Genomic DNA, 26,366 nt, shown 5'->3' with positions numbered 1-26,366 from the left:
GGGTGCAGACTGGGCCAGCTTGTACCATCTCCAGGTGTGTGACAGCCTGAAGCAGTGTCCTGCTGTCCCCTGTCACTGACATAACCAGCGTTGTGGCAGTGGCTTTGCTGGAGCAAGCGAGCCACAGTTGAGCCACAATCCTCAGTTCCATTTTCTTTATTGCAGGGATAATTCCAGCTTTGTCCTTTGAACCCTCTGCCAGACAGGTCTGTGTGGTCCAGTTCAGGGAGATGCCAGTGCCTTACTGGGCAAAGCACCAGGTGCTGGTTCAGGCTGTAACTGCCAGGAAAACTCACATCCCTAATGCATCCAAGCCTGAAACAAACGTGCTTTACTGCTAGGAGCTGCCTTGGAGGTGTGTGGGGAGGCTTTTATTGCTGGCTGTGCCTGTCCAGCTCATTGTGCTGTGCAGGACTGAATGTTTCAATGTAATGGGAAGAATCTGGGAGATCCCTGTGAGGTGAGATCAGCATCTGTGCATTGTTCAGCTTTAGTTATTTGTTATGTTGCATTCTGAATCGTTCAGTGACCCCTGACTCCTCCTGGCAGCCCTGTGTGCTCTTCTCCAGCTGGTGTGATACTTGTGAGGCTGCTGAGTGACTCTGACCTTACCAAACTGGCCATTTCAGTCACTCCCCATCACAGACTCCATACTCTGTGTGTTATTTCCCTTTATGTTAATAGGAACATTTAAAAACTGTCATCTTCCAAGCCCCTTGGCTCTCGTTGGCAGGGCTGTGCTGCCCTGCCTGCTGTTTGTACTTAGCACATTAAGAGGCTGCTGCTCTGCAAACCCCACGGCTGTGGAAGCCATTTGGACTGTCTTGATGTAAATAAAGGGAAGCTGGCAACAAAATTAATGAGGAAATGCTTTTCTGGTTATTAAATGCAATTTAGTCACAAGAATGTTTCTGTGAAACTTGTAGTTTTCTTTCTCCTTACTCTGCATTTCAGAACATGTTCTGAGAGCAGTATTTGCCACGTGCTGGAAGGAATTCTGTTTTAACATCTCATTTTTGTTGTACTTTATAATGCCTGTATTTTTCCATAAATCATCTTGGAGGTGTGTTCAGTGGCTCAGGCCTTTTTGCTGGTTTAATACTAGATTTATCTGACGTACATTGTCAGTCTTCAGCAGGGGATTATTGCTGCCATATCAGTCTGTATCATTAGTCCTGTATTTGTCAATAAAAAACTCTTGGGTTATTGCACTTAGAACACTTTTCCCTCTCTACAAACCACTCAAGAGTAGGTTTGTAGCTTTAATTAACTTATTTTTTCTTTTGTTTTATACCCATGACACAGAAAACTAAGCAAAATCCAGTCCAAAGCACGCTTCTCACTGACTCAAATCTGCAATGAGGAACAAACAGATCAGGTACAATTTTCATAAATTCTCTGCTGTTCCTACTGTGTGGTACAAAGTGCTGAGTAGTGATGGGCAGCCAGAGACTCACTGTAGTCATTTATAATTCCTCAGAGCTGGTGGCCCTTGGAGGAGGCTTTTTGGTAGTTACTGAGTGTTAAAGTTGGAAAAGTCAGTAAAGAAACATATTCAACACAACTTTATGTAAACGACTTTATTGGAGGTTGTGCCAAAACCCTTGGGACGAAGCAGTATCCAGGTTTTTATACAGAGGCTTCCATGCTGCTTCCAAGCTTGGCAGCTCAATGCTCAGTGCAAAGCCAGTTGCCTCTGTGTTCTTGGGAAGGAGGGAGAGTCTCTTCTAAGTGCTGGACTCTGTTTTGTTCAGGGATTTTCAGAGTGTAGAGGTTTTCTTATTTTTTTCTTTGTACACAAAACAGGCTTTGCAGTAAAGGGTGAGGATAATTGTGGTAGTTCCTTTTTCCTTTAAGGTTTGCTGTGATTGTTTCCATGTCATTACCCCCAGTCATGGTGATGTTAGAGCAAGGCCACGTTCCTTAGCTCTGGGTCCCTGTGCTGTGCTGCCTTCCCAGCTGTTCCTGGGCTGTCTGTGGGGCACCAGAGGGAAACCAGAAGTTTTCCAGGAGCATTATCCCCTCTGGGAAGTGCAGGAGGGAGGTGTTGGCTCCTTGGTGGATGGGGCTGAGGGGTGCTGAGAGCTGGAGATGCCACTGGATTGTGCTTGATTTTCCAAGAGTTGTGCCCAGGCTGCTGTGGGGACGTCAGGGACATCAGCCTCTCGTTCCTCCCAGTCTGTCCATTCATACTCCCAGTGCTGGTGGGACCATTACAGTGCTGTCTCCTGGAGCAGCCAAGTGCAGCAGCTCATTAGCAGCTGGCTCTAATGAGTGGTGGCACAGGAGCTGGGAGAAAGGTGTGCAGGCTGGCAAGGCACTTCTCCCCCTGCTAATCCATGGAATGGGAATAGCCCCCACCCCAGCTATACTCATGTGGGGGAAGCACAGAGCAGCCTGGGCTTCCAGAGCAACACAGAACTTGTGACTAAATACATTAATTTGGGCTAAACAACATTCCCAGTCAACATCTGAAAAATACCATGGAACCCCAGTAATTCCAGAGCTGACTTTTGCTCTTTGCAATGGTCTCTGCACGGTGAGAAGGGACAGACCAGAGTAGCCAAAGCTGGAGCTGGGCTGTTCATTCACAGCAATCCCATGGATGAGCAGAACCACAGTCCCAAAAATGCAAGATGCTCTCTCCATTGTGCATGAATAAATGATGGATGAAATGACTGCTGGATTGTAAATGGAATTTATAATATTAATGATATAATACAGTCTCTTGCCACAACGGGTCTCCTTTCCTGTCTTTTTAAGCTGCTTGGAACAGAGCCCAGTGCCTTATTCTTTAGTGCAAATAAATGTAAGCTAAGCAGCCTTGTACATCGAATATCACCAACATGAGACCTCCTGGCCATATGTGCCTGTCTGCTCAGCCCTTGGCTAATTTGCCACCAACTCCCAGGAAAAGCATGATAGAAATGAAGATGGTTTGAGAGCACATTACATCTGGTATTGGGAAAAGGTAGACAACCTGGTTTTGTAGCCTGGTGCAGCTGTGCAATGTTGCCACTGATTTCACTGTCACATGAAGCAAGAACTCCCTTTGCTAAAGAGAAACCCCATGAGTTTCCCCTCTATTTTAACCCCTGGAGTGACACAGAGTGGTCAGGATGGAGCTTTTGGAGCCTGGCATTGTTCCTGGCCAGGAGAAAAGGCATTTATGTGGTGAAAGTGGGTGGGTTTAGGCTTTCCTCACACGTTTCACCCTGCAGTGAAACTTGTTACAACACTTAGAGAATTGAAATGCCAGAGGAGCCTTCAGGAGGGTCTGCAGCTTTTCTCTGCATCTCAAATCAGGGTGTGATTTTTTAGCCATTTTCTGTGTGATTGTGGCCAAACTCTCCAGCTCCCTGCCAGAAGGGCTGAGAAGATGTGGCTACAAAGCTCTTCAAAACCCAGCTCTGCTCTCATTTCTGAGCAAGAACACTCAGCTCCTCCTTTATACTTTGTTTTCTTTACATTTGAGGCTTCTCTTGAAAGCCAATTACAGAGCAGAACAGGGCAGTGAGACCATTTTATTCCAACTAAAAAGTGTTGGTTCTCTCGCTCCTCCCGCCTCTGCAGGGCTCCTTACGAATCACTTGCAGATGAGATGTCTGCTGCCTCACCTTTAAAAAAACAAATAACATACCTGGGAACTGCCAATGGAATTCTTTTCCCCCTCCTCCTTTCCAGCTCCCAGGAACTGTAGGTTCAACATTTTAGCTGGCAAGTGAGCAAATGTGCATCAGGAAGGTTTTTGTTGCCTTGGGGCTTTTGGTTATTTAAATTTGTTAGAACTCTCAATCGTTAAAATCAGAGTAGCATTTGATGTAAACAAGAAGAATCAAAAGCTCTACTTGTGCTGTTTGGAGAGGTCACTTTCTGCAGATAGAAGTGTAATTTAAAAACTTTTTCAAACTAACCAAATGCTGGTGACAAGATGTACATGGAACCTCTTGAAAGAGCATAAGTGGCTTTTCCCAGAAAGAGAAGTACCTTTTGGTTAACCTTTCCCCAATTAAAGTGTCAAGCTCATTGGACAACTTCTCCCATTTGGAAGCATTAACTGATGCACAAATGTTTCTGTTTTAAAGAAGATGAACTTTGGGATCTGTGGGTACTTGCAGTGATGGTTTCTCTGTGTTATTTCAATAATGCTCCATTCTCTTTGTGCTAACAGATGTCTGCACTTGACAGGTCCTCAGCACTGAAGCTTTCAGAAGCTTTAAATTGTTTTTTTGAATACCGAGTTTAAGTTTTGTGTGAGAGGTTTTCTTTTCTGCCTTGCAGTGGCTTGCACTCTGTGATTCCAAGTTCTACATTGGACTGTTCTATGACTCTAAAACCCCAAAGCCAAACAGCCAACACCCAACTGAGAGCAAATCCCCAAACCCAGAAAGGCCGAGTGTAGTTTTCAGCAGCCTTTATTCCTGGACTGGTCTGAGCTTTGATGTGCTTTTCTGAGGTTACTTTGTACAGGAATTCGGTGCTGCTGCTTGGCATGTTCCTGCAATAAAAGTGTGTATTTGCAGGGAATCCGCCGGGTGCAGAGTTTGTCTGGCTTTATGAAGTAGTAAATTTTCTGTTGCTTAATCTAATATTCTAGAGAAAAACAGTCGTGCAGGGAAAGGAGAATGTTGCTTCACCCTCCAGAAGTGCCATTAGAGATCTTGATCTTGTTACAGTCTTTGCTATTACTTGTAAGAACAGTAACATATGAGAATTTAAGGTCTGTTGCAGTCAGAAAGTACAAAGAAAAGAGTGAGTGTCGATACCAACAGAGGGCAAGTGACTGTGCTGAAGCCAGGGAGGCAATGCTGGGGCCAGCCCGCTTCCTCAAGGATCAAATCAGGGTGAGTTGAACCCTCTTTTATTTTATGGTGGGTTAACTAAGCCCTGTGCTCTGCCTCTGTGATGTTAAATCCTGCTCAGATTGTGTGCTGCTCTTTGAAGTGACAATATCCATCCTGCACCTTCACTTGTGGTTTTCTCTCCTTTTCCAAAGCACAGACTCGCTCTGTGGGGGTGGCTGGGTTTTGGTGGCACTGGCTGAGTGCTCAGTATCCAGAGTTAGGGCTGGAAGATGCTGCGGGTTCTTGCCCTTTTGAAAGATGGGCTGCTCCTGGCACAGGGGCCCTAAGCAGGATGGGCTGCAGGGACAGGGCCACGGAGAGAAGGTGTTGGAACAGAGCAGAAGCTGACAGAGAAGCTCTCAGAGAAGAGCTCCACTCAGGCAAGGACACCAGGCCTGGAAATGCCAGTGGAGGATGAAGCCTGGATTGTGTGGGGCTCCTGGGCTGGCCCAAGGAGTGTCATGGAGCTGGGACTTGCACCAAGGCTTCTCACCTGTCAAAGAAACCAGCCCAGAACTGAACAAGCCGGAGTTGGGGGCGTCCCCCATCTTCTAATCCTGCACTCAATCATCTCCTGGCTTGGTAGGTATTTGGAAATGACAACACTAGAGCTCTTGTGTTCATGACATTCCTGTTGATCTGAGTTACCTCTTTTCTTGTCTCTGGTTTCTCCTGCCTTCATTTATGTGCTTGACTATGAATGCCTCCTCAGACAGGATGATGAGCCTTAATGAGTTCATGTAATCCCTGTGAGCTCTGTATTGCTGCCTAAGAACACTGGCTGTGGCTGCTTACAAATTCAGCATTTTGTGCAAAGGTGCATCATGGCACCAGCTGGAGGCATGGGGGGCTGCAGTGGGGTTGGGACAGCTGAGGTCCCCCTGGAGAAGCATCCCTGCACTGGCCAGCCTTTTCCTGCTGCAGGCTCATTTGGAAATGGTCTTTTCACACAGGACCAGTGCTTAATATATCACTCAGACTTTGCTCATTGTCTACAGTTAGTAGTCTAACCTAGGCTCAGCAAAGTAATTAGGAGAAATAATTAACAGCTCTCAGTGATGAGGCGACCTCTCTCTCCCTCCCCTCTCCCTCATCATGTGGTGCACCTTGGTAGTGACTCAGAAAACACAAGAGGACATTATGAATCAAAAAATAAGTCTTTACCTGTAATTAACTGTGCACACAGAAAGGAAAACGTGGTGATCAAGCAGCCATTAATAGTTGCTTTACTGGAGGAGAATACACCAGAATCAAATGCTCATGGCAAAATGTCCCTTTAGGTGGTGGTTCTGTTATAACATTTAATCCAAACAAAAATAAGTCTCTACCAAAAGAAGTATTTGACCCGTACACCATACGGACAGGTGTGGATAAGACACTGCACTCCTCATGTTCCAAGTGCCTCATGGCCCCTGTGTTCTCCATAAGTGCAAGAAAACAAAACCCAGCCATGAAAATACAAAATCAATGCAGCAACTACAGTCGTAGGCAACAGTATGTGCGTGGCCAGGCCCATGGTGGGATGCGGGACTATGCAGCAGGGATGGACCAGAGTCCCCTCTCCCCTCCCTCCCCGTCCCCTGCCTGGTGTGTGGTGGGGCTCTGGAGTTGTCATGACAGGCTTTTCCAAAACAGGACGCTAAGAGGAGGGAAAATAAAAAGAACACCCCGGCCTATACCAAAGTAAATAAAGTAATAATAAAAAAACCATCCCTTGGATCGGGGCACTGTTTGCCCAGGGCCCCGGCGGCCCCGGGCCGCCCTGTGCGGAGCAGGACAGAGTCACTGTGCGCAGGGAGGACGGACGGGCCGTGTCCCCGCACAGGCTGTGCGGTCCCCGTGTCACCGCCCGGCCCCGGCTCCGCGCTGGGACACCGGGCTGGTTCCGCGGGCACGAGTCAGCCCCGGGCTCCCTGCGTACCTCTCTGCTTGGAAAGTGGACCGAAAGACGTTGTGCAAGTCCTAGCGTGAAGGAAGGCGGAGGAGGCTGTGGGGACGGCCACCCGTCACCTCGGTGTCCCCAGGTCCCTCGGGTGACGCGCCCGGGCTGGGCTCCCTCTGCGGCCTCAGAGGTCCACCCAGCCTCGCAGCTGCAGGGCGAGCACCCCCAGGGCCACGGTGGCCAGGCTGCCGCCAGCACCGAGAGCACCGTCACAGTCCTTTTTGTCCACTTCACACCTGGACTGCTGGCACAGGACCCCCTTGAAGCCCACGGGGCAGATGCAGCGCTGGTTCTGGTAGCAGGTGCCACCGTTCTGGCAGAGCAGGAGCTCGTCATCGCAGACATTGGCTGCAGGGTGAGAGAGAGGGATGTGGGTGTTACACCCCTTGGTTGCAGCAGGAACTAGATTTTAGCTCCTAGGGGTTAAATTATCCAGCCCTCCCAGTGCTAGAGAGCAGTTCCAAGGTCAGCAGAATGCAGTGGAGGGCTACAAACTCCATGGGCAAAGCTATCAAGTCATTTTGGATTTGGGAGGAATGGCTGGGATCTGCTCACCCTGCACCACGAGCATCATGGGGCACCCGAGCCAACAGTGCTGGAGATCCTGCTCCTGTTTGGAGCCATCTCACAGCTCCCTGTGGCCCTGCAGTCGGGTACTCACGGAAGCAGCCCTGTCTCCAGTAGTAGTTGGGCAGGCAGTCATCGCACTTGGGCCCCGTGGCACCTTCCTTGCACTCACAGTAGCCGGTCTCGTTGCAGCGGTCGTGCATGGAGCCGATCTGGTTGCAGTTACATTCTGGCCAAAGACAGGGAGGTCACTGCCTGTCCTGCCTGGGTGTCCGTGCATGCAGTTCCCTGAGGGAGGGGCTGGGGACTTTGGAAAAGTCTGGAGATGTGCTGTGGAAGAGAGCTTAGAGACCAAGGGGCTGGGAGGATGTGGTGGCCTGAGAGGCCCTGACAGTGCAAATGGCTGTGGGTACAAAGGCCATTCCTCTTTGGAGCTGAGCCCCTCCTGGCTGAGCAAGGCATCTGAATCCAGTCAGAAAGGTATTCTACTGTGAGGGTGGGGAGGCCCTGGCACAGTTTGCTCCGGAGCAGCTGTGGCTGCCCCATCCCTGGCAGTGTCCAAGGCCAGGTTGGACGGGGCTTGGAGCAACCTGGCATAGTGGAAGGTGTCTCTGCCCATGGCAGGAGGGTAGAGATAGTTTCCAACCCAAACTGTCCTGTGACTCTATGATATTATATAGGCTTTATTGTCAGGGAAGAGGTGCCTTGGCAGGCTGCAGCGACCGTAGCAGCTGCCATCCTTGCAGAGCATGCAGGTGGGGCAAACACCCTCCAGAGAGGGGCTGAATGAAGCCCACCCACAGAGTGAGGACCCACCCCGGGTGCTCACCTATGCAGACATTCTCATCGTCCAGCTCGGCGGAGCTGTTGCGGTAGAAGCCCAGGCGGCAGTGCTGGCAGTGCTGGCCCCGCGTGTTGTGCTTGCAGCTCACGCAGGTCACCACGTTCAGGAAGTCGATGTAGCTGCAGCGGTTGGAGTGGCCGTAGCACTCACAGTCTGCGGAGGAGAGGAGGAGAGAGCTGGGACATGGGCCTGGAGCACCTTCCCTCCGCTGGGAGGAGGGTCCTGCCTGGGGGAATGCTGCGGGAATGCTGTGGCCACTGCCAGCCCAGGGCTGGGGTGTGCTGGGCAGGAGGAGTGCACACAGTTCTCCACCACCACGGGGGGATAGGGCTGGAACTCATCGCTCAGAGAGTAGAGCAGGGTCGGAGTCCCTGTAATCTTGGGGTGTGGATAGGCAGGAGCCAGCCCCTTGCAATCCCAGGACATGATCTCTTTCAAGAAAGTGCATAATCATGGGAGCAGGCAGTGGAGGGGACTCAGGTGGTAATTACAGAGCTGCCTTGTTAATGAGCAGAGCCCTGTGCCGGGGTTTGGCTCTGGGGAGGCTGCAGGACCTGTGAGGAGCTGGGCTGGGGTGCAGAGCCCTGGCAAAGGCTCTGCCTCTCTGGGGCACAGAGGGGAGTGCCCCATGGGATGGGGCTGGCAGAGGCTGCTTAAGTGGAGATGAAGCTACTGCATGTCCAGGTAAAACCTCACAGCCTCTCTTTTTCCCCTCTGTGTCCCTTCTCAGCAGGCCCCTTCCTGTTGTGAAGGGTGGTGGCTCTCAGGTTAAATGTTTAAAATAAGCCTATGCAAGGTAACGTGGCTTGTGTAGGAGCTTTCAACAGCTGGTGGATGGGCGTGTGAAGGTTTGAACCAGGGCTTGCCTGGAACAGCACAGCCTGCAAAGGCTGCCGATGGGGTGGGACATGCCACTATCACTTGGCCAAGTGCCCCTGTCCCCAGGGCTGACCTCTCTCAGCTGTGGGCACATGTTAGAAAACAACCATCTGTGGGTGAATGTGTAGTCAGGGGGATTGGATTATGTGCTTCTTGTGCTTGCTTTTTATTACCATGACTAGGGATGGTGATAACCTTGCAGTGCTGGATCTTACTGGGAGTTTATATGTAAATGTGTTTATGTACTGATATGTGCAACTCTGGAGAGAAGGAGGTGACTTGTGGCCCAGCTGGCCTGGTCAGGAGGTTCCCAGCCAGCAAGGGCAGGGGATAACATGAGCAGAAATTCTCAGCCAGGTCTGAGCTTTCAGAGCCTTCGGAGAGAGGTCTGGAGCTGGGGCTTTGTTCCAAGCAGAACATTAAACGTTCAAGGATGGCAGAGGGGTGGCAGGGAAAGGTGTGGGTTGGCATGCACATGCAGCTGGAGGAGGAGACGTGATCAATGACATGATGACCAGGGAAGATTGAGCAAGGCAGAGGTTTCCCCGTGGTTCACAGCTGCCTGAGGAGGAGCTGAGAGTGACTTGTAATCTTGACCCCCTGTGAAAGAACTTCAGCCTCATCAACTGACATCCAAAGAATTTCAGCTCAAATACTGCCTGCTGCAATTCCCAAGCAGTGTTTCAGACTAGGGAAGCACTGCTACACACAGCTAACAGCTAACCACGACTCAGACAGACCCTCCCCACCTTCTCTGTGTCTGAGTCTGCAGCACCACCTCACCTGAGCGAGGTCAGGGAGCCCTGGAGCGCCGCCCTCCCTCCGCTTACCTTTGTACGTTTCAATGGGAGCCACTGGGCCAGAGTTTGGTTTGAGCCGGATGAGTTTTGAGCTCTTTGAGGATGCTTGAGAAAAATCAGAGACAGGCTTTTTCTCACTGCTCAGCACCACCCCGTGTCCTCCCCTGCCACGAGAACAATGCCGAGCCAAGAGCACTGCGCTGGCATCTATTTCTGCACCAGACAGCTGGGAGCTGCTACATTTCTCCTCTTCCCCTCCCCTCCTCAAAGTCTGATGCATGAAAAACTCAATGCACGAAAAACTCAATGCACAACACTACTGCAGAGCTGGGAGGAGCAACTCACCCACATGCCCCCTTGATTAGGGTTTGGTGGCGTGGTTTGGGTCGTTTGGGATAAGGATCTACAACTTACAAACAACTTACAACAACATCTACAGGCCATGGGCTCGGGCTGATGGAGGTCACGCCAGCTGGCACCCAAAAATCTGCGAGGAGGACAAGCGCTACGGAGGTGGCATCTGGCAGGAGTTGCTACAGGGTCGTGCAGAGCAGGTGCTGCTCCATCCTGGCCCGTCCCCAGCAGCACGTACCTGTCTTTTTCCCGTGCTTCTTGCCTGCAGAGTGTGCTGTGCGCCCTGCTTTGCTCTTCGGAGCCGCTACGCCAGGATAAAACAGGTCTTAGAGCTGTGCTGGGGAGGAGCCTCCCAGGCCAGCCCAGGGCCATGTTTCCTATGTCTCCTCAGGGAAAAGGGCTGTCCCGGCCCGAACGGGGCTCCCTGGGGGTTGTGCTGTCTCTGTCTCACACAGAATGACCCAGCACTGAGGGTAAAGGCCATTGAGCCTTGGGAGGTTTTGGGCTTTGGCGAGCCCAGTGAGGGGCAAGGTTGAGCAGCACTGAGGTCCCGCAGGGTGTTTGGAAATGGGTTCTGGTTCTGTTGGTTTTTTTGTGAAGCTCAAGCCCTTGCAAGTGCTGTGGTGCTCAGGGAGGACCTGGGTGGGCTTTGCCAGCTCCAGCCTCCTGTGTTGGTCACAGCCTCACAGTGGCAGTGATGGCAGGAGGTGGCCGTGCTCCCCATGGGCTCAGCCATGGTCAGAGTGTGCCCACTCCTGCTTCCAACACCACCCCCGAGGCTGCAGTGGTACCAGGGCCCTGCTGGTCTCCATGGCTTTCCTTAACCCCAAACATCTCCAAAAAGACCTCCCTGGGGCTGGATGAGCGAGCTGAGCTGAGCTGGACCCTCTGAGTAGGAGATTGTGCGATGGTGGGTTGTGCTGAGGGCAGGTGGGTTGTCCTGGCCTGTGGCACCAAGGCAGAAACCTGCCCTGTCCCAGCCTGGGGGACAGGCCTGGCCTTACCTCGCATGTTCTCGGGAGGGTCTGGTGGCTTTGGCTTCTGTCCAAGGGCTGCTGTGTTTGGTGGGTCATCACAGGTGGCATCAGAGAGAACATCAGATTTAAAACAGACCCCCCCCGGGCTGCTTAAAAAGGTGGCAAAGGGACACTGGAAGCTCTAGGCAGGTGTCTAGGCTGGGCTGGCGGAGCTGTATCTGGTTGAGGATGTGCTGAAGCAGGAAGGAGAGACAAAGTCTCCTGAAAATTAGCATCTAGAAGTGTGCAGAGAGGCAGGAAAAATATTCCTAAGGGGAAGGTGTGGGAGCTGCTGAATGGCTGAGTGTTGGCACGTGGTTCTGACATTGCCCAGGCACGGAGAAGCCAAATCTGCAAAGCACTGTCAAGATGTCAGCACACCTGGCCCCTTGGTGTAGCTGCATCAAAGGCAGCTTTGCCTCTCTGTGAGGCCAGACAGGCCCAGGATGTGGTGATCTGCACGGGTGGGATGCTAAAGTCTACAGCTGGAGCGAGCTACAGGAATCTTGGGTGGGAAACAGGAGCTGAGCGCCAGAGGCAGCCACCAAAGCGTGTGTGTGGTGGGAACCCTGAGGAGGAGAAGCTTCAGCTTCAACAGCCAGAGAGAAACCTCCCAAGGCTCCCACCTGGAGCACCTCAGGCAGTCACACAGGAGACCTGAACAAAGAGATGCATTAGAAGGATCTGTGCTCTAAAGGACACAGGCCTATCCACTCACAGGGTAATTCTGCTCTACAAGCAGGCTCCAGCCTCGGGAGGTGACAGGATTTCCATGATCCTCTCCGTTCACCCCAGCAGCAAGCTGTGAACAGTCCCTTCTGCCACTCACCACCCTCATCTTGCACGTACACGACTAAACCCCGAGGCTCAATCCAGCCTCACCAGATTCCCAGCTGTGTGCAGGGCACAGACAGGCCCCGAGCTTTTTCCCAGGTGGAGGAGGAGAAAGGCATGGAAAACACAGATCCAGAGCTAGAAACTAAAGCATTCTCTGAGCTGGTTCTCACTGGCAGGACCCAGCTCAGCCACATGGCTCCTACCTTGTGCTCCTGGGCTAGTCTTGGCCAGGGGAGAGCCCACCTGCAGTGGGGCAGCCGCCGACAAGCTGGGGTAGTCTTGCAGTGATCAAAGGGAAAATTGTGTTACTGGGGGAGCTGGTATTCCATGAGGAGCCCTGCAGCATTCCCACAGGGAGTCAGAGCCCCAAATCCAACACCCAGCCCTGTGCCACGGGGGTCCTTAGGCACTAGAAGGGCTGGGAAGCCCTTGGATTGTGAGGGGCAGCTCAGCACACAGGGGTTTGCTCCTGTGTTTGCTGCAGGATCTGAGCCACCACCCTGCACCCCTCTGCTTTGAAGTAACAGCTGAAAAACAGCCCAGGTGTCCTGGGATGGAGGCACCAAGCCCTGTTTTCCAGTCCCAGCTTCCAGGCCCTCCTTCAGGCTCTGCTCTTTTCCCTCAGAAATACAAATTAAAGAATTTCCAACCACCGCAGAGAAGTTGAACCAGCAAGAAATTCTGTAGCTCACTTGTTTGGTTTCCCTGCAAACCCTCACCCCCACTGACTCCATCCCCCTCCCCGGCTCCTCAGTATTGGTAACAATCTTCAGGTTTGCTAGAAAACAAACCAGGGACTAAAAATTTTAAAAGCCATATTATTAATTTCAAGCTCCAGTTGGGTAACATAAGGAGGAGGAGGGAAAAAAAAAAAAAATCTCTTGATCCTTGCCAAGTTTCAAAGGACAAACCCGAGTAGGAGAGAAATGTGATTTCCCAGCCTCGTCAAGGGGATGATAAACAATACAGAATAAAAAAGAAAAAAAAAGATTATTTTTTTAATGACAAGCTCTAAGAGAAGGTGATAGACATTGTCCTTTTCAGCTGGAAAGTGGAAACCAATTGATATTAATACGGTGTTAAAGAGAATATGAAAAAATCCCTGTGCAAATTGGCAAGGGTTTAATTAGAGTCACAATAAAAAACAGCCCTGGAGGCATTTTGCTTTTTAGTCATTCACATACACCTCCACTCAATCGCATTTACAGAGCCAAGAAAATTATTAATGCTCATTATCCTGAGAACCTTTCCCTTTGTAGCTCTGGGCCATAATGGACAGTTTTACATTTTGGGAGGGGGAGAGAAACACGTTTTGCCCCAGATCCACTTCATAAAAATGGGAAACGATGGGCGGCTCTGATGGAATTGCTGTTCTGGTGGGCTTCTGAGGAAGTGGAATAAATGGAACCAAGAAGTCACATTTCATAGCAAAAACCATTGGGGGAAAACAGCACTGGAGAAGCCTGGAAAAGTCCTTCTCAAAACATAAACATGGGATCCCTTCCTGCAGGACCTCCCCAAAGCCAGGCTGTCAGTGCTCACTTTCTGCTGGAGTTTGTGACCACCCAGCAGGGCTGAGGCTGGTCCTGTTTTTCCCAGAGGTGAACTGGCACTGCTGAGACTGCCATGAACTAAAGGGAGAAAAATTGCGGCAGGGAAAAAAAAAAAGGAGAAAAAAAAAGAAAGAAAAGTTGGGGCTTTTTTGCTTATTTTGAATATGGGAAAAAATATAACAAATGGCAAGGAAGAAGCTGACAGGCTTCAAGGAAGGTTTTGAAATAACAGAACTGCAGAAGGCAAAGGAGAATAGCACTTAATTCATCCTCCTAAGGGTAACTCTGTGATTTCTTTTCCTTCCACCCGTTTTGGCAGCTTCCACTGCCTTCAGACCACAGCCCTTGCCCATGAACTCATCCCTCTCTCCCCTCTCGCCGCACGACTGGGCACAAAAAGCATCCTACGAGCACGACCACAGCTCCACCTTGACCACGGAAAACACCACGAGCAGCCAAAGGAAGCAGATGTCTAGCAGCTCCATGCAACCCAGAGACAACCCAAATCTAATCTACTCCTCTAGCCTACGTGCCACGCTGCTTCTGCCGTGCTGCTACCCACTGGTGTGCGGAGGCACCGGGGAGAAGGGAAAAACACGTCGGGCTGGCTTTAAATACCTGATTTTTTCTGTGTTTCTGTCACGGGCACAGAGGCAGCAAACTCAGAGGCTGGTCTGATGATGCTTGCTTATGGTGGGAAGCAGAAATTCAGAGGGCAGAAGACAGTGTGTCAATTAGAGGGTGAAACAGCGTGGGGATGGGACAGGGCTCTGGCAGCACTGGTTTAAATGTCAGGCTTTAAAGCAAGGAGGGATTTTAATGCTTCTAAAATTCAGATGGGGGTTACAACAGAGTATCTCACTTTGGGATTCTGACCCTGCTTGGGGGTCACCTCCTGCAAACATGTCCTACCAGGAGCTCAGGGGGTCACCTCTTTCACAAGGTGTCTCCCTTGAGGCCCAGGTGAATTAGATCTGCAGCTTCTTGGGGATGTCATGGATTTAAAGAAATACTTTATGTTTTCCATGGAGGAGGAGGAACATCTCAGGCCAAAAGCAGATCAGAATTAAGCTGTGTCTTGATTCTCTCTTGCTGGTCAAGGGCACACAGTGGACCTTTGGCATCAAACTCCTCATGCTGCCCAGGTAAGAGCAGGTCCCTGAGCTGCTGGGTGGTCCTGGCTACCCTCTTCTGTGGAGCAGCCCCTCCGGGGACTGTCACCACTCCCAGGCACACCATCCTGGGGTGGGACCTGGCTCTGCAGAAGCACAGATGGGGATCTGGATGGGGGTGAGGAGCTCGGAGCTCAGGCCTGGCTGTATCAAGCCAAGGATCTGGCAGCTGGGCTGCAATTTATTAATTTTGTCCCTTGCCATCAGTTAATGAAAGCGTTAGGAAAACATTTTCTCTGCCCAGGAAGCAGGTTTTGGAGGAGAAATAAACCCTGAGGTGCGTGATGTCTCTCAGGTTCCTCAGAGCAGCCTGGCAGGAGAGGTTACCCCCAGCACCCCAACCCCACAGAGACACTGTCCTGCCTGTGCTGGAGGAGCCAAAGAACACTGCAAATCATACAAGAGACACACCAAGCAGCTACCCACATGAACACAGCAAAAAAATAGCCCTAAAATGTCACTACAGGTGAGCATGGATAAAAATCAGATGGCCCCAAGTGCATGGTGTGGATGCAGCTGTGATCACCTGGCCCTGCTGGGGCTGTGGGGATGGTGTGAGCTCCAGGCTGGGGGGTGGATGAACCTCCTTCTGCACAGGTACAGCTTAGGTCTGGGTGAGGAGCTCTTCCTAACAGAGCTGAGCCTTGCACTCTTTTTTCCAGGGTCACTCCAACTCCATGGAAGTTGCACCTAAACCCTCGGCTCCCTGATTAACTCCTCAAGCAGGGTACTTCCATGAATATATCTATATTTGCATAAACATGCAATCAAGTTTCCTCATCCCTTTGACTGGCTTCTGGCAGCTCCCCCAGACAGACTGTTACTAACATGCTGTGGGTGTAAAACGTCCTCCTGGGAAATATCAGGCCCTGAAAGCATGGCAAAGGGAGGAATGCGTGTCTAATTCCCCCATGAGCAGCTTAAAAAAATGTCCTGCTGTTAAGTTTTATCTGCTCATTTCCAAAAGACAAGGAAAAACACTGTCTCCTTGTTCACAGGGGGAGGGAAGGAGGAACCCCCAGAAGAAGGACAAAAGTTTTCCTCCACAGGGTGATTTCAGAAATTAGGAAAGGATGTTTCTGGCACGTGTGTGAGCTCCAGCCCTGCACGCTCCCGGGCTGCTTGGACAGCGGCCACCTGGGGAATGTTGGAATTCTGCCCTAGGAAAACTGCACCTGCATTACATCCATGAGTTTGGCCACAGGGACTTGGTGCAGGATTGGGAGAACCAGCAAGGACAGAGCAAAGCCTGTGGGCTGCTCCGAGTCTGGTGGCAAGTGGCAGGAGGTCAGGGATAGAGCAGGATGGGGTTCAATTCCCCTCTCCTTCCAGAGAAATATGTGGTTTAAATTTATTACGGATCAGTAAAGTCTTTATTGCTTTCCTGCTCTGCCTTGTCATGGAGCTGTGAGAGCATCTCTGGCAGCTGTGCCAGAGACAACAGCAAACCAGGGCTTCCTGGAGGCTGGGGGAGGCGAACCAAGTCAGGGTGATTTTTATCCATGTCCCTTTATCATCCTACAGAGCAGAGACCCACGGCTGCCAACACAGCAGCCCCGTGGGAAGCAGCTGAAAGAGGAGCCTGGGAACAGAGTCCTGGCTTCAGAGCGGAGCAGGGAGCATGGCACCCACCTGGCTGGCTGGTGGTGGCTGGTAGGGGGGTGCTGCTGGTAGTTGTGGTGGTTGTGGTGGTGGCTGAGGTGGTGGTGGTGGTGGTTTTTGCAGTGGTGGTTTTTGCAGTGGTGGTTTTTGCCGTGTTTGCTCGCTGCGGTCGCTCGTACGCTGACAAGCAAAGAGAAGAGTTGGGAGGCACTTACTGGGGGGAATGGAGGGTTTCCATGCCAGCCTGCACACCCGTGAGGCTGCTGCTGCTGGGCTGAACTGGTGACTGATTTCTCAGTGCAGTCACAACTGGGGCACTGGCAGGATTAAGGCGACGGCGGCTCGGTGACGCTGCACGCAGCGAGGGCATGTGTGTGTGTGAGCAGGGGCTGCAGGCTGGGGCTGTATCAGCTTACTCTGTTGGTGCAGATATTGGCTTAAATACTTACAGCTCGATCATAAACTAATTGCCAATTAAGCTGAAAAGGGGAAATGGAGGCATGTCTGGGCAGGGATGGGGTGAGGAGCGGGCGGGAGGTGCCAAGGAGCCCCCAGGCCAAGCTGTGCTCCCACTGCCCGGTGCCTGCGTGCCCAGCTGTGCTCCTTGCACAGTGCCATTCCCTGCTGCCACACCTCACCAGACTGCCTGGCACCATCAAAGCCAACCAGGACCATTGGCACGTGTTTGTTTCCAGTGGCAGCCTTCAAATTTAGGATGGCTTGGGGTCAGCAGAGCCCCCGCAGAGCCGGGCGGGAGCGATCCCACCCCACTGCTCCCCACAACAGCCCCGACTGAAGTAACACTGGGACACAAATTCCTGCTTAACTTACACCTGCTGCCCTCCTGTCCTTGTTTGTCCCACTGCTTCATGCAGATTATCGTGCTTAATTTCATAATAGCCCTGAGCTAGTTTAAATACTTAATTTAGGTCACTTCTAGTCTCCTATGTGGGCTAAATAATCTCTCCTTAACTGGCCTTGGACACAAATCCCTCCTGTCCACCTCCTGCACATCGCTCCCAGCACCCTCCTGGCTTCTGCCCTGCAGAAAATCTTGATGGGGGACGTTTTCCAGGGAAACAAAAGTAGTGCTGAGGATGCCAAGCTTTGTAAATGGGAAGAAAAAAAAATTATCAGAATGATTTTGAACAGAAAGGTGAAGAATATTTTGGACTGTTGAAACATGTATTTTTTTTAAATCCTAAATTACTTGAGGGAGACTTTTAATTTTTATTTGAAAATTTCAAGCACTTAACTGCTAAAAATCTAAATATGGTTCATTTACCCAGAAAACCTGTCCTCCACTTTTCTATTAGGTGCATTTTTCTTAATTGCAATTTCATTTGCATTTCCCTGAAACGATTCCTCCTCCAATTCTTTCCACTTGCCTGCAAACCAAAGAATTCATTATTCATTCAGCTCCCTGATTTGTCTCTTCTGGAGGGGCACTCCAAACCACAACATTCAAACCCAGGCTTCTGCTTACCCAAAACTCCAGGCTCTTTGATATCAAACTACCTCCAGCTTTGTTAAATAAGGAGCCCTCTCCTGCCATCAATCTTGCAGCAGAAATCCCCGCTGAGCTCTGCTGCCTTTGCTGCTGACACCTCACAGACATATGTTCATATACATACACGTGTACATACAGATGTACACACACTCTACATGCTTTTTTATTGATAGCCCAAGGTGACCCAGACTGGGTCCTACGCCAAATAATTCACACCCAGCTCCTTCTCAGAGCAATTCTGCAATACTGGGGGGGACAGGGGGGAGTTCACAGGGAGCACTGGTGATTTTGAAGAGTCTTTTTTTATTTCCTTTCTGGCTGCCTTACTAACGAACCTCACGGGGGGAAACCATGCCAGAGGGAGAGGCAAAATGAGGCTACTGAAGTCAGAGGAAGAAAATATAAGACTCTTTGACAGGACAGAAAATGAGGCACAATTAGGGAAGACTTATTGCCTGGAAAATGATAATGGATAGAAAATAACCATATTTTTTTTCCTAGTGACATCCACAAGGATCATGCACCGAGGTGTTAAATGCCAGCGTTTCACTCAGGGTTTTACTTACTGCCAGAGGCTGAGCCTGCAGCTGCACCTGGAAAAAACAAGAGGAAGCCCAGTCACTGGAAGCAGGACACCATCAGAAGATCATACAGACACACAACATGGGACTCAACAGCAGCTAATTAGTGGGGGCTTGCTCACAGGCACATCAGTTTGCTGCTACAGCTTAAAAGCTGCTTTTGTCAAAGCACAGAAACAGCCAGACAACGCTGTCTGGGCTCCTGGCATCTCAAGCCTTTCACCTGGGGAAGGAAAACCAGCGTGGTCCTTGCTGATGGGTTTTTTTCTGTTAACCATTTCCTTGGGCTGCTGTGAAAGCCCAGCAAAGGACAAGCACATCCTTGGAGGAGCACTGGGCTGAGGACAGGTTGTAGGGTCTGAACAGGGAACTAAAGGCCATGGGCTTCCCTGCTGTAGCATGTGGGTGAATCATGGAAAGTCTCAGCTCTGCGTGAACATAAAGCACAGGAGAAGTGATGGAAGAGGTAGGACTACCAAGAGGAGAGGGCTTCAGAGAACTGCCTCTGGGGCAGAGGAAGAGGATGTTGATGTGGGGAGAAGGAAGCAGAGGAGAGAGTTGGGGTGGGGAGGAGGAAGAAGACTGAGTGACAGATGGGAAGAGAGATGAATAGGAAAAGGAAGAGCAGAGGAGAAAGAGAAATAGGAAGAGACACAAGGAACGGAGGGGAGGGAAAAGAGAGAACAGCATGTCTGTGCCTGTCAACACCAGAAACTCTCCCAGGCTCCTTTGAAGCAATGCAGCCGCTTGGTGGGAGCTGACAAGCTCGTTCCCTTTCAAAGAACCTGCTCGTCTACCAGCCCTGGCACACACAAAACATTCCCGTCACGGCCTTCGGAGCCTGAATTTCAGCTTTGATCATCTTAAAGCACATAAATCTTTCAAAAACTTTGGGGGGAGGGAGAGCAAAGATTCTCTTTGGTAATGCTCAAAGCTGGTGCTTGAAAGGCTGGAGTGGCTACTGTGGCTTCGTGACATTTAAACAAGTTTGCTAATGTGGAGTGGACAGGAACCCAAGAGGAACTGGCCCATCTGTGATGTCTCCTGCCCCAATTCCCTGCTCGGAGGAAGCTGGGAATGCATCCTCCCTCTCGCCTGCGCGCCGCCGCCGCCGTCAGAGCCGTGTTCCAGCAGCAATTGGAGGAGGCTGGGGCTGCGCACGGGGACCGCAGCTCGCGGCGCTTCCCTGGAACACCGGCACGCACGGAACGGGATCCAGAGCGCAGCCAGCACTCCTGCAGCTGAGCAGAGCCAGCACAGAGCCCCGGGGCTGCTCGACAGCCAGAGCTCTGCTGTGCTGAATAACGCCTTTGTCAAAGGGCAGTAACTGGCACTGCCCCGAAGCCGTGGTTATATCTTGGCCCAAGGTCATCCTCCCCATTCTTGACCATCATTTAGATTCATCATTCCTCTACCAGCAGCCAACCAGATCCTCTTTCATTTCTCTCTGTACCAAGACAGGGGTAGGAACCTGTTTCCCTTTGGAAAGCTGAGCATCCTGCACGGATTGGAGCTGGAGAAGGACAAGATGAGCACCCGCTCCCATCTGTGGGTGTTGAGCAGTCCAAGGCAGGGCTGGCTCCCTGCAGGTTACTTACATGCATTGGGGGACCCATTAGGGAGAGGCAGGTAGGACCCTGCTCGCCAGGACCTGGAGCGAAAGTTCTTCTTGCACTTGCCGCAGTCCTGCCCCGTGGTGTTGTGCTCACACGCGCACTGGAGGCTGCCCTCTTTGAAGGTGCACAGGTTGGCGTGGAGGTTGCATTTACACCTGGAGGAAGAAGACAGGGGAGAGCTGTCAGGTGTTACTGCTGCTCCTCCTTGCCCCCAGCGTAGGGCTGAAAATGTGCTGAAGCTGGGCTGGTCACCCCTTCCTGCTCTTCCTGCAGGTTCTTCTCACTGAACTCAGCAGTTTTCCCCAGGTATCTGGTGCTGGGGTTCAATGTCCACTTCCTCGCCCAGGGCAGATCTGCAGTCTGTCGTCCAAGATGAGACACTTCACTCCCACCATCCGACTGAGGAGCCCAGACTGTTTAATGGCAAGTCAGCATCTCCAGCTGAGATACCAGGAAGGCGTCACTCACATGTCAGGCTGTCACAGGAATCTGGGTGACTACCTCAGATGGAGGCTTTTATTGGAGGCAGCCTCAGGCTGGATGGAGGAGCAGGGCTAACCCTGATGGCTCTTGGCCCTTGCCCCCTGTGCACTGTGCCAAAGCCAATAGCACTTTCTCCTGTGGTGTGCCCAGCACAAACCTTTTTCCCTACATGCAGCACAGCCCCAGCCTGCTGTGACCAAAATAACACAGACAACAAGCCACCACCAGAATCCACCAGTTAGTCCCCGCCTCATCAGAGAAGGCAACAACTAAAAACACTATTCAGCAATTTGCAAACATTAAGAAACTTTTAATGAGCTGTAGTGCAGTATGCAGGGAATAATTATCTCCGTGCACAATAATTCCTGTTGCTCAGACTCCGGAGGTGACTTGCGCAGAGCACAGAGGCTGAGCCCATAACTCACACATGGCTCTGGTGACTCCTGGGCCCGAGCTGAGGCCATCAGACAGAGACTTTGGGGACCAAAACATCTCATTTCATTCCAGACAGCCGATCCCTAGCACAGCCCGACGGTTTTCCCTGCTTTGGGCAATAATTTACACTCTCAGAAGCAGAAGCATTAGAAAACAGTAATGCTGTGCCTTCTGTGCAGGGGTGGAGAAGTCTGATGGGGCAGTGCTTCCTTTTACAGGGCTCAAGAGATGCAGAGCTGAGGGAATGAGCTGCCTGCAGAGAAGATAGAGGAAGCATGGCCTGCTGCTCCTCATGCTCTGTCTGCACTGGGATAAACAGCCTGGATCAGGCTGGGAGTCTGGGTGCTGGTGCTGCACATGCCTCCTGCTCTTGGTGCCTCTCCCCCTCTCCCTTGGAGCCCCCAAAGAAGCTCCCCAGCCACCTGCCTGACCCGCTGAGGCCGCCTTTGCTGTGCTCCCCTCACGCATGGCTGGATAAGCTGACCTCATGTATGATTTTTTTTCCTCTCCCTCCCCTCCCTGTCCTTAATTCTAGCAAACCCCGCTCAGAGGCTAAGCATAAGCTGGATGAACAATCTCTCCCCATCTTACAACCCTGCCCTGTCTCTGACCAAGCAGAAGAGGGAATTTTGCAGCCTCTGAAAGGGAGGAGAGAAGAAAACGTGGCCTGGGGAGCAGAGACAGACACTCAGCATGCTCCACTTGAAACCGTGTGTTGGTGAGGGCTGGAGATGCCGCGTCACGGCTGAAAGCACTAACAGCCTCCGAGCACTGGTGCTCTGGGAGTAAGCCACGAGTCCCAGCATCCAGGAGAAGGAAGTGGCTTTGGCTGGTACCTACAGCCAGGAGGGATGCTGAATTTCAGATGCTGCGGGTTCTCTTTGGCTCTGGTGAGGAAGGATTTCAGCTGAGCTGTCCCAGCCCTTTGGCAGAGGCGCTGCCCAGCCCCGGGGTGCTGCGGAGCCTGGCTCTGAATTATTCAGCCTCCACACTGCGTGGCCTCCTTCTCTCACTTCAAAATGAGCAGACGAGAGCAAAGCAGGCAAGAGTGTGGGTTAAAGCAGGTCAAAGCCTCACCACTGCTGCTCTGGGCCCTGCCTGAACAGAGCAACAGCTTCGGGAGCTGCAGCTCTCCTCCCTCCTCCGCTGGTGGGGGCAAGGGGATGGGGCAGCTCCAGGCCACAGCCTTGTCATGCAGCATCCAGCCAAGGGGGCTTTAAGAGCCCCAGGGGAGTGGGTACAAGGATGGAAGGGACTGTCACATCCCTTGTTTTGCCTAAAGTTTGGGATGAGGTGGAGGGTGGTGCTTGGCTCCAATGTCTGACCCTGTGAGTCAAGGACCAGTCAGTGGGGACATCAGCCCTGAGTGGCCACCACCTGCCCTACAGTGGCCTGGGGCAGCCACTATCACCACCCTCCACATGTAACACATCCTTGCTCCTGGCATCCCCCACCAAGAGCCAAGCAGGCATTTTGGGGTGCTTCTGGCTCCGAGCTGCTGCAGTGCAGAAGGGCGAGACCTGTCCACCATCAATTTGGCTCCAGCCACAAATCTTCCTCCAGGCAGTGGCACCCAGCCTTGCTGAGGCACGGGTGTGTGCAGGAGGCAGCCAGAAGTGTCTGCTCGTACACAGACGCTGCTCACTTGCTGCTGGGCAGGGCTGGGAGCCCAGCACCAGCTCCTGGGACAGCCTCAGCTGCCTCCTGCCCAGGATGGGAACCCATGGATGTCCCCCAGCCAGGTGTGATGGAGCACTGCTCTTCCCAGGGGAGACCCTCACTTCCTAATTGGTGTAAACAGGGAAAATTAAGTCAAGGGGAAGCAGAGGCAGGTGTTCACCTTGCCTGCCTGTGCCCGGGTCACTGATGTTTCTCACTGCTAGACTCTTTGCCACTGTGCAAAAGTTTTGTTATCCAAAGGATCAATTTTACCAGGGAATTGCTTTCTGAATTCGACCTTTGAGGATCATCAATCTAAGTAGGGAACTGTAACCCCAGCAGGCTGACCCCGCAGCACAGCACTTTCCAGCCCAATCAATCAGGCTGCATTATTTAATGGTGAACCGAGCCGAGCACCCTCAGCCAGCCCTGTTTTGGGCAGAGGTTTTTGCATCCCAGCCTTCCTGCAGCTCGGGCTCAGTGGCTCAGCTTCAACCCCTTCCTCAGGCTTCTGAGCCTCCTTGTCTGGGCCTGCAGCCCAAGGACACGTGCTCACTGATGCTCTGTGCCTATCTTTCCCCAGCCAAGACTCAGCTGGCGGAGACTGGAGTAAATGGCATTAGCCCAGTCCCCTGGGTGGGAGCTGCTAGTCCTGCTCGCCTCTGCTCATCCTCCTCGGCGCCCAGCCATGGCAGGAAGGAGAGGATGAAGGGAAAGGTTAGGAGCTACTTAGCAATGAGGCTTGAAAAGCAGCAGCGGGGCAGACACCTGCGCTGTGTCCTGCAGAAGGCAGCCACGGCCCCGCTCCAGCCCTGGGGCTGCTCCAGCACTCTGCTGGTTGCAATATGGTCTCTCTGGCTCTGGAGGAGATCTGAGGAGCTGGGAGTGTTTCTCCTCTCTGACTGGTGGGTCAAGGCTGTGCTGACAGTGCTGTTTCTCAGTGAGCATTCAGAGCCTGTGTAGGCTCAGCCACGGTGGGGAGCAGCCCCAGAGCACACCCAGCAGGACCCCAGCACCCTCGGGCACCAGGGACACCCATCTGCACCAGGCTGGCAGTGGGTCACACCACTGCACTCGGCATTAAACAGAAACTGGCTCACAGTGTTCTCAGCAGGAGTGGTCGGAGCAATGTGTGCCCCAAGATGTTACAGTGTGCACAAAGGGGTATTTATGAGTTTATTTTAGTGCAGGTCGTTCAGCTTCCCTCAGACTGGTGCAGTGTGGTCTGATGCTGCCAATGCCTCCACCAGGGAACATCACAGAGCTTGGAGCGCCAAGGAAAGTTTACAGGAAAGTGTCCTTTTTTTTTTCCTTTCTTTTTTCCTTTTTTCTTTTCTTTCTTTTTTTTTTTTTTTTTTTCCAGCCATAAAGAACACTTTTCTGCATTTCTCCACATCAGCATCCTGGAGGTCACAGCAGCGAGCTGCTGGAGAGGTGTCTGGTGCCAAGCCCACGTGTGAGGGAAGGAGATGCCCACGCACAGGAAGGGGGTGAGTGCAGCAAACCTGCAGCAAACCTCCCTCTGTGCTGGGAGTGGGAAAACAGCCCCTTTCCCTGAGCTTTCATTAATAATGACGTTTGAACTAATTTTAAAAAGCCATCCCAGCCCTTTGTTTTCCTTCCAAGGATTCTTACTTGTTTTACAACCTCTTCTCTGTCCTCAACCCCACCTGCAGAGCAGGGAAGTGAGGCAGGGAAAGGCAAAGAGCATCTCCTCATCCCTCTCCCTTCCTGCAGGGATGAGGCAGCCTGGGGGTGCTGGCACCCCCCAGGTCCGATGCAGTGACACTGCTGTGCTGGGTAGGGCTGGAGGAACTGCTGGGTGGGGCCCCAGAGAGCTGCTCCATCCCCTTGTGCCTCTTGCCCAGTTCCTATGAGACAACACTGACTGTCCTGAGCTCCTTAGAAAATCCTGGATATGGAGCAGCAGAAGGCCACCACCTCCCCTGCAAGCCTCTTTCCAGCCCAGCCTGCACACTCCTCTCCATGAGGATGCTCTGCATGGACACAGGGATACTTTGGAGGCTGCTGGTCCCCTCCTGCTGGCTCTCGAGCCATCACACTCCTGCTTTTCCCCCCATGGGCTTGGCTTTGCCCCTCTGCTCCCTTTCTGCCGGTGCTGGTGCCGGGGAGAGGCGGCTCGGGAGCGCTGCTAATGACTGCCGGCCGGAGGAAGGCTTATCAGAGCTTTCCCCTGAATTGTTTGCTCTCACTGTAATTGATGAGCCTTTAATGAGTCTCATGGGATGATGTGTTTGAAGGGAGCTCTTTCCTCTCTGTCCCCAAGGAAAACGATGTTTCAACTGATCTGGGCTCTCGGGGAAACATGAATAACTCTTCTCCATCTCTCTATTGTCATCCTCAGCCGCTGCTCGCAGCACGCTCCGGCAGCTGCCTGGCCATCACTTACCCACTTCTACCTGCTCTTTTGCAACTGTTTTGGCAGCTCAGCAAAAGCAGGAAGCAAATCTTTTGGGCAAAGCATAACGGGTGCTGAGCTTGGATTGTTTCTGGCCCATCTGTGCGTGTGGAAGCAGGTAAAAATAGCTTCTAATGGCTGGGCCATGGAAGCACAGTCCCTTTGTGCAGAGCATTTATATCAGGATTTGCCTTGCTGGGAGATCACTCTGGCAGGGGTTTGCTGTTGCCAGTCCTAGAGCAGGGCTGAAGGGGATGAAGAAGACAACGATGGCTCATTCATGCCAGGAGCAGGGCTGGGAGCTTACCCAAGGCTGTGGTCCAGGGGCTGAAGGAGAGGAAAAGCCATTTTAATGCGTTGTTTTATTCAGCTTGAACCATGGTGACAGACTTCCGGCTTTCCCTGCTTTGTGCAGAGCCAAAGAACTGAAAAAAACCCTGAGTTAGGTCAGAGGGTTGTGAGCGGGTTATTTTCCTTGTGGGTTTTTACTTTTGGTTGTGTGGTAGGGATGGGTGAGTCCTCCCAGCAGGAAGGAACCCTCCTCGCTGCCCTCCGAAATGATTTGAGGTTTGGGTTACAAAGATGAGACAATTTAAAAGATGCCAAAGTGGAGAGCACGCTAGCTGGCTGTTCCCATCTGAGAGGCTATTTATTTTAAATAAGTTGACACTCACCAGCTGTCAAGATCCTGCTGACTGGTGGAACATTATTTATATTCAAAGCTGTCTTAAAAAGCAAACACGGAACCAAACTTCCCCATTAGGGGGTCGGCCAGCAGAAGGGGAGGAAGGGTGAAGAGGACATCACACGGATATGTGAACATAAATATTTGCAGAGTAATGTGTATAAATGCTCTTGGTCTTTCTCCTGGAATGCAATAATGCCTGCAATTGAGTTCATTGGCCAAATTGAATTTGGGCTCCTGTAGAAGTCTCTTTATATTAAGTGCTTTAACATACATCACCTTCTCAGTCTATCGATGAAATTCTATTATCCGCTCAGGGCCGGACACAACTCGGCAACAAAATCAGAGGGGGAATAAAACCCTTCACAAACCGAAGCCAGGAGCAGGTAATAGGACCTTGGGCATCTGTCTCTGGCTATCGACAAAGTGTCAGCAGTGTCTGGGGGAGGGAGGAGCTCTCTGGGTTTCTTTCTCACTCCCTCCCTCCGCTCAGAGAGTTTTCTCCCCACCTTGCTGCAGTGGGAGTAGAAACCTTTGCAGGACTCCAGCAAACAGTTGCTGCACGTTA

General features: G+C 51.8%; 1 protein-coding gene across 3 annotated transcripts in view; it reads right to left on the bottom strand.

Annotated features, from left to right (window-relative positions):
* Positions 1–6,812: 6,812 nt before the first annotated feature.
* NTNG2 (netrin G2) overlaps positions 6,813–26,366 on the bottom strand; it is a 46,244-nt gene continuing 26,690 nt past the window's right edge. For 2 of the 3 annotated variants that reach the window (XM_069031502.1, XM_069031503.1), the window contains exons 4-8: positions 20,100–20,272; positions 18,487–18,513; positions 8,183–8,350; positions 7,448–7,582; positions 6,813–7,134 (exon numbers count right to left, since the gene is read on the bottom strand). In XM_069031502.1, coding sequence (XP_068887603.1) covers positions 6,911–7,134; positions 7,448–7,582; positions 8,183–8,350; positions 18,487–18,513; positions 20,100–20,272 — 727 coding nt within the window. In that variant the 3' untranslated portion in view covers positions 6,813–6,910. Of the gene's footprint in view, positions 7,135–7,447; positions 7,583–8,182; positions 8,351–9,906; positions 9,982–10,468; positions 10,535–11,234; positions 11,310–14,254; positions 14,324–16,440; positions 16,591–18,486; positions 18,514–20,099; positions 20,273–26,366 lie in introns of all 3 variants that reach the window. The other variant, XM_069031504.1, reaches the window with a different exon arrangement.

The sequence above is a fragment of the Aphelocoma coerulescens genome, chromosome 17, assembly GCF_041296385.1.
Source record: "Aphelocoma coerulescens isolate FSJ_1873_10779 chromosome 17, UR_Acoe_1.0, whole genome shotgun sequence".
Lineage (NCBI taxonomy): Eukaryota > Metazoa > Chordata > Aves > Passeriformes > Corvidae > Aphelocoma > Aphelocoma coerulescens.
The sequence above is the reverse complement of the archived record's forward strand: the minus strand, read 5'-3'. Positions and strand labels throughout refer to the sequence as shown.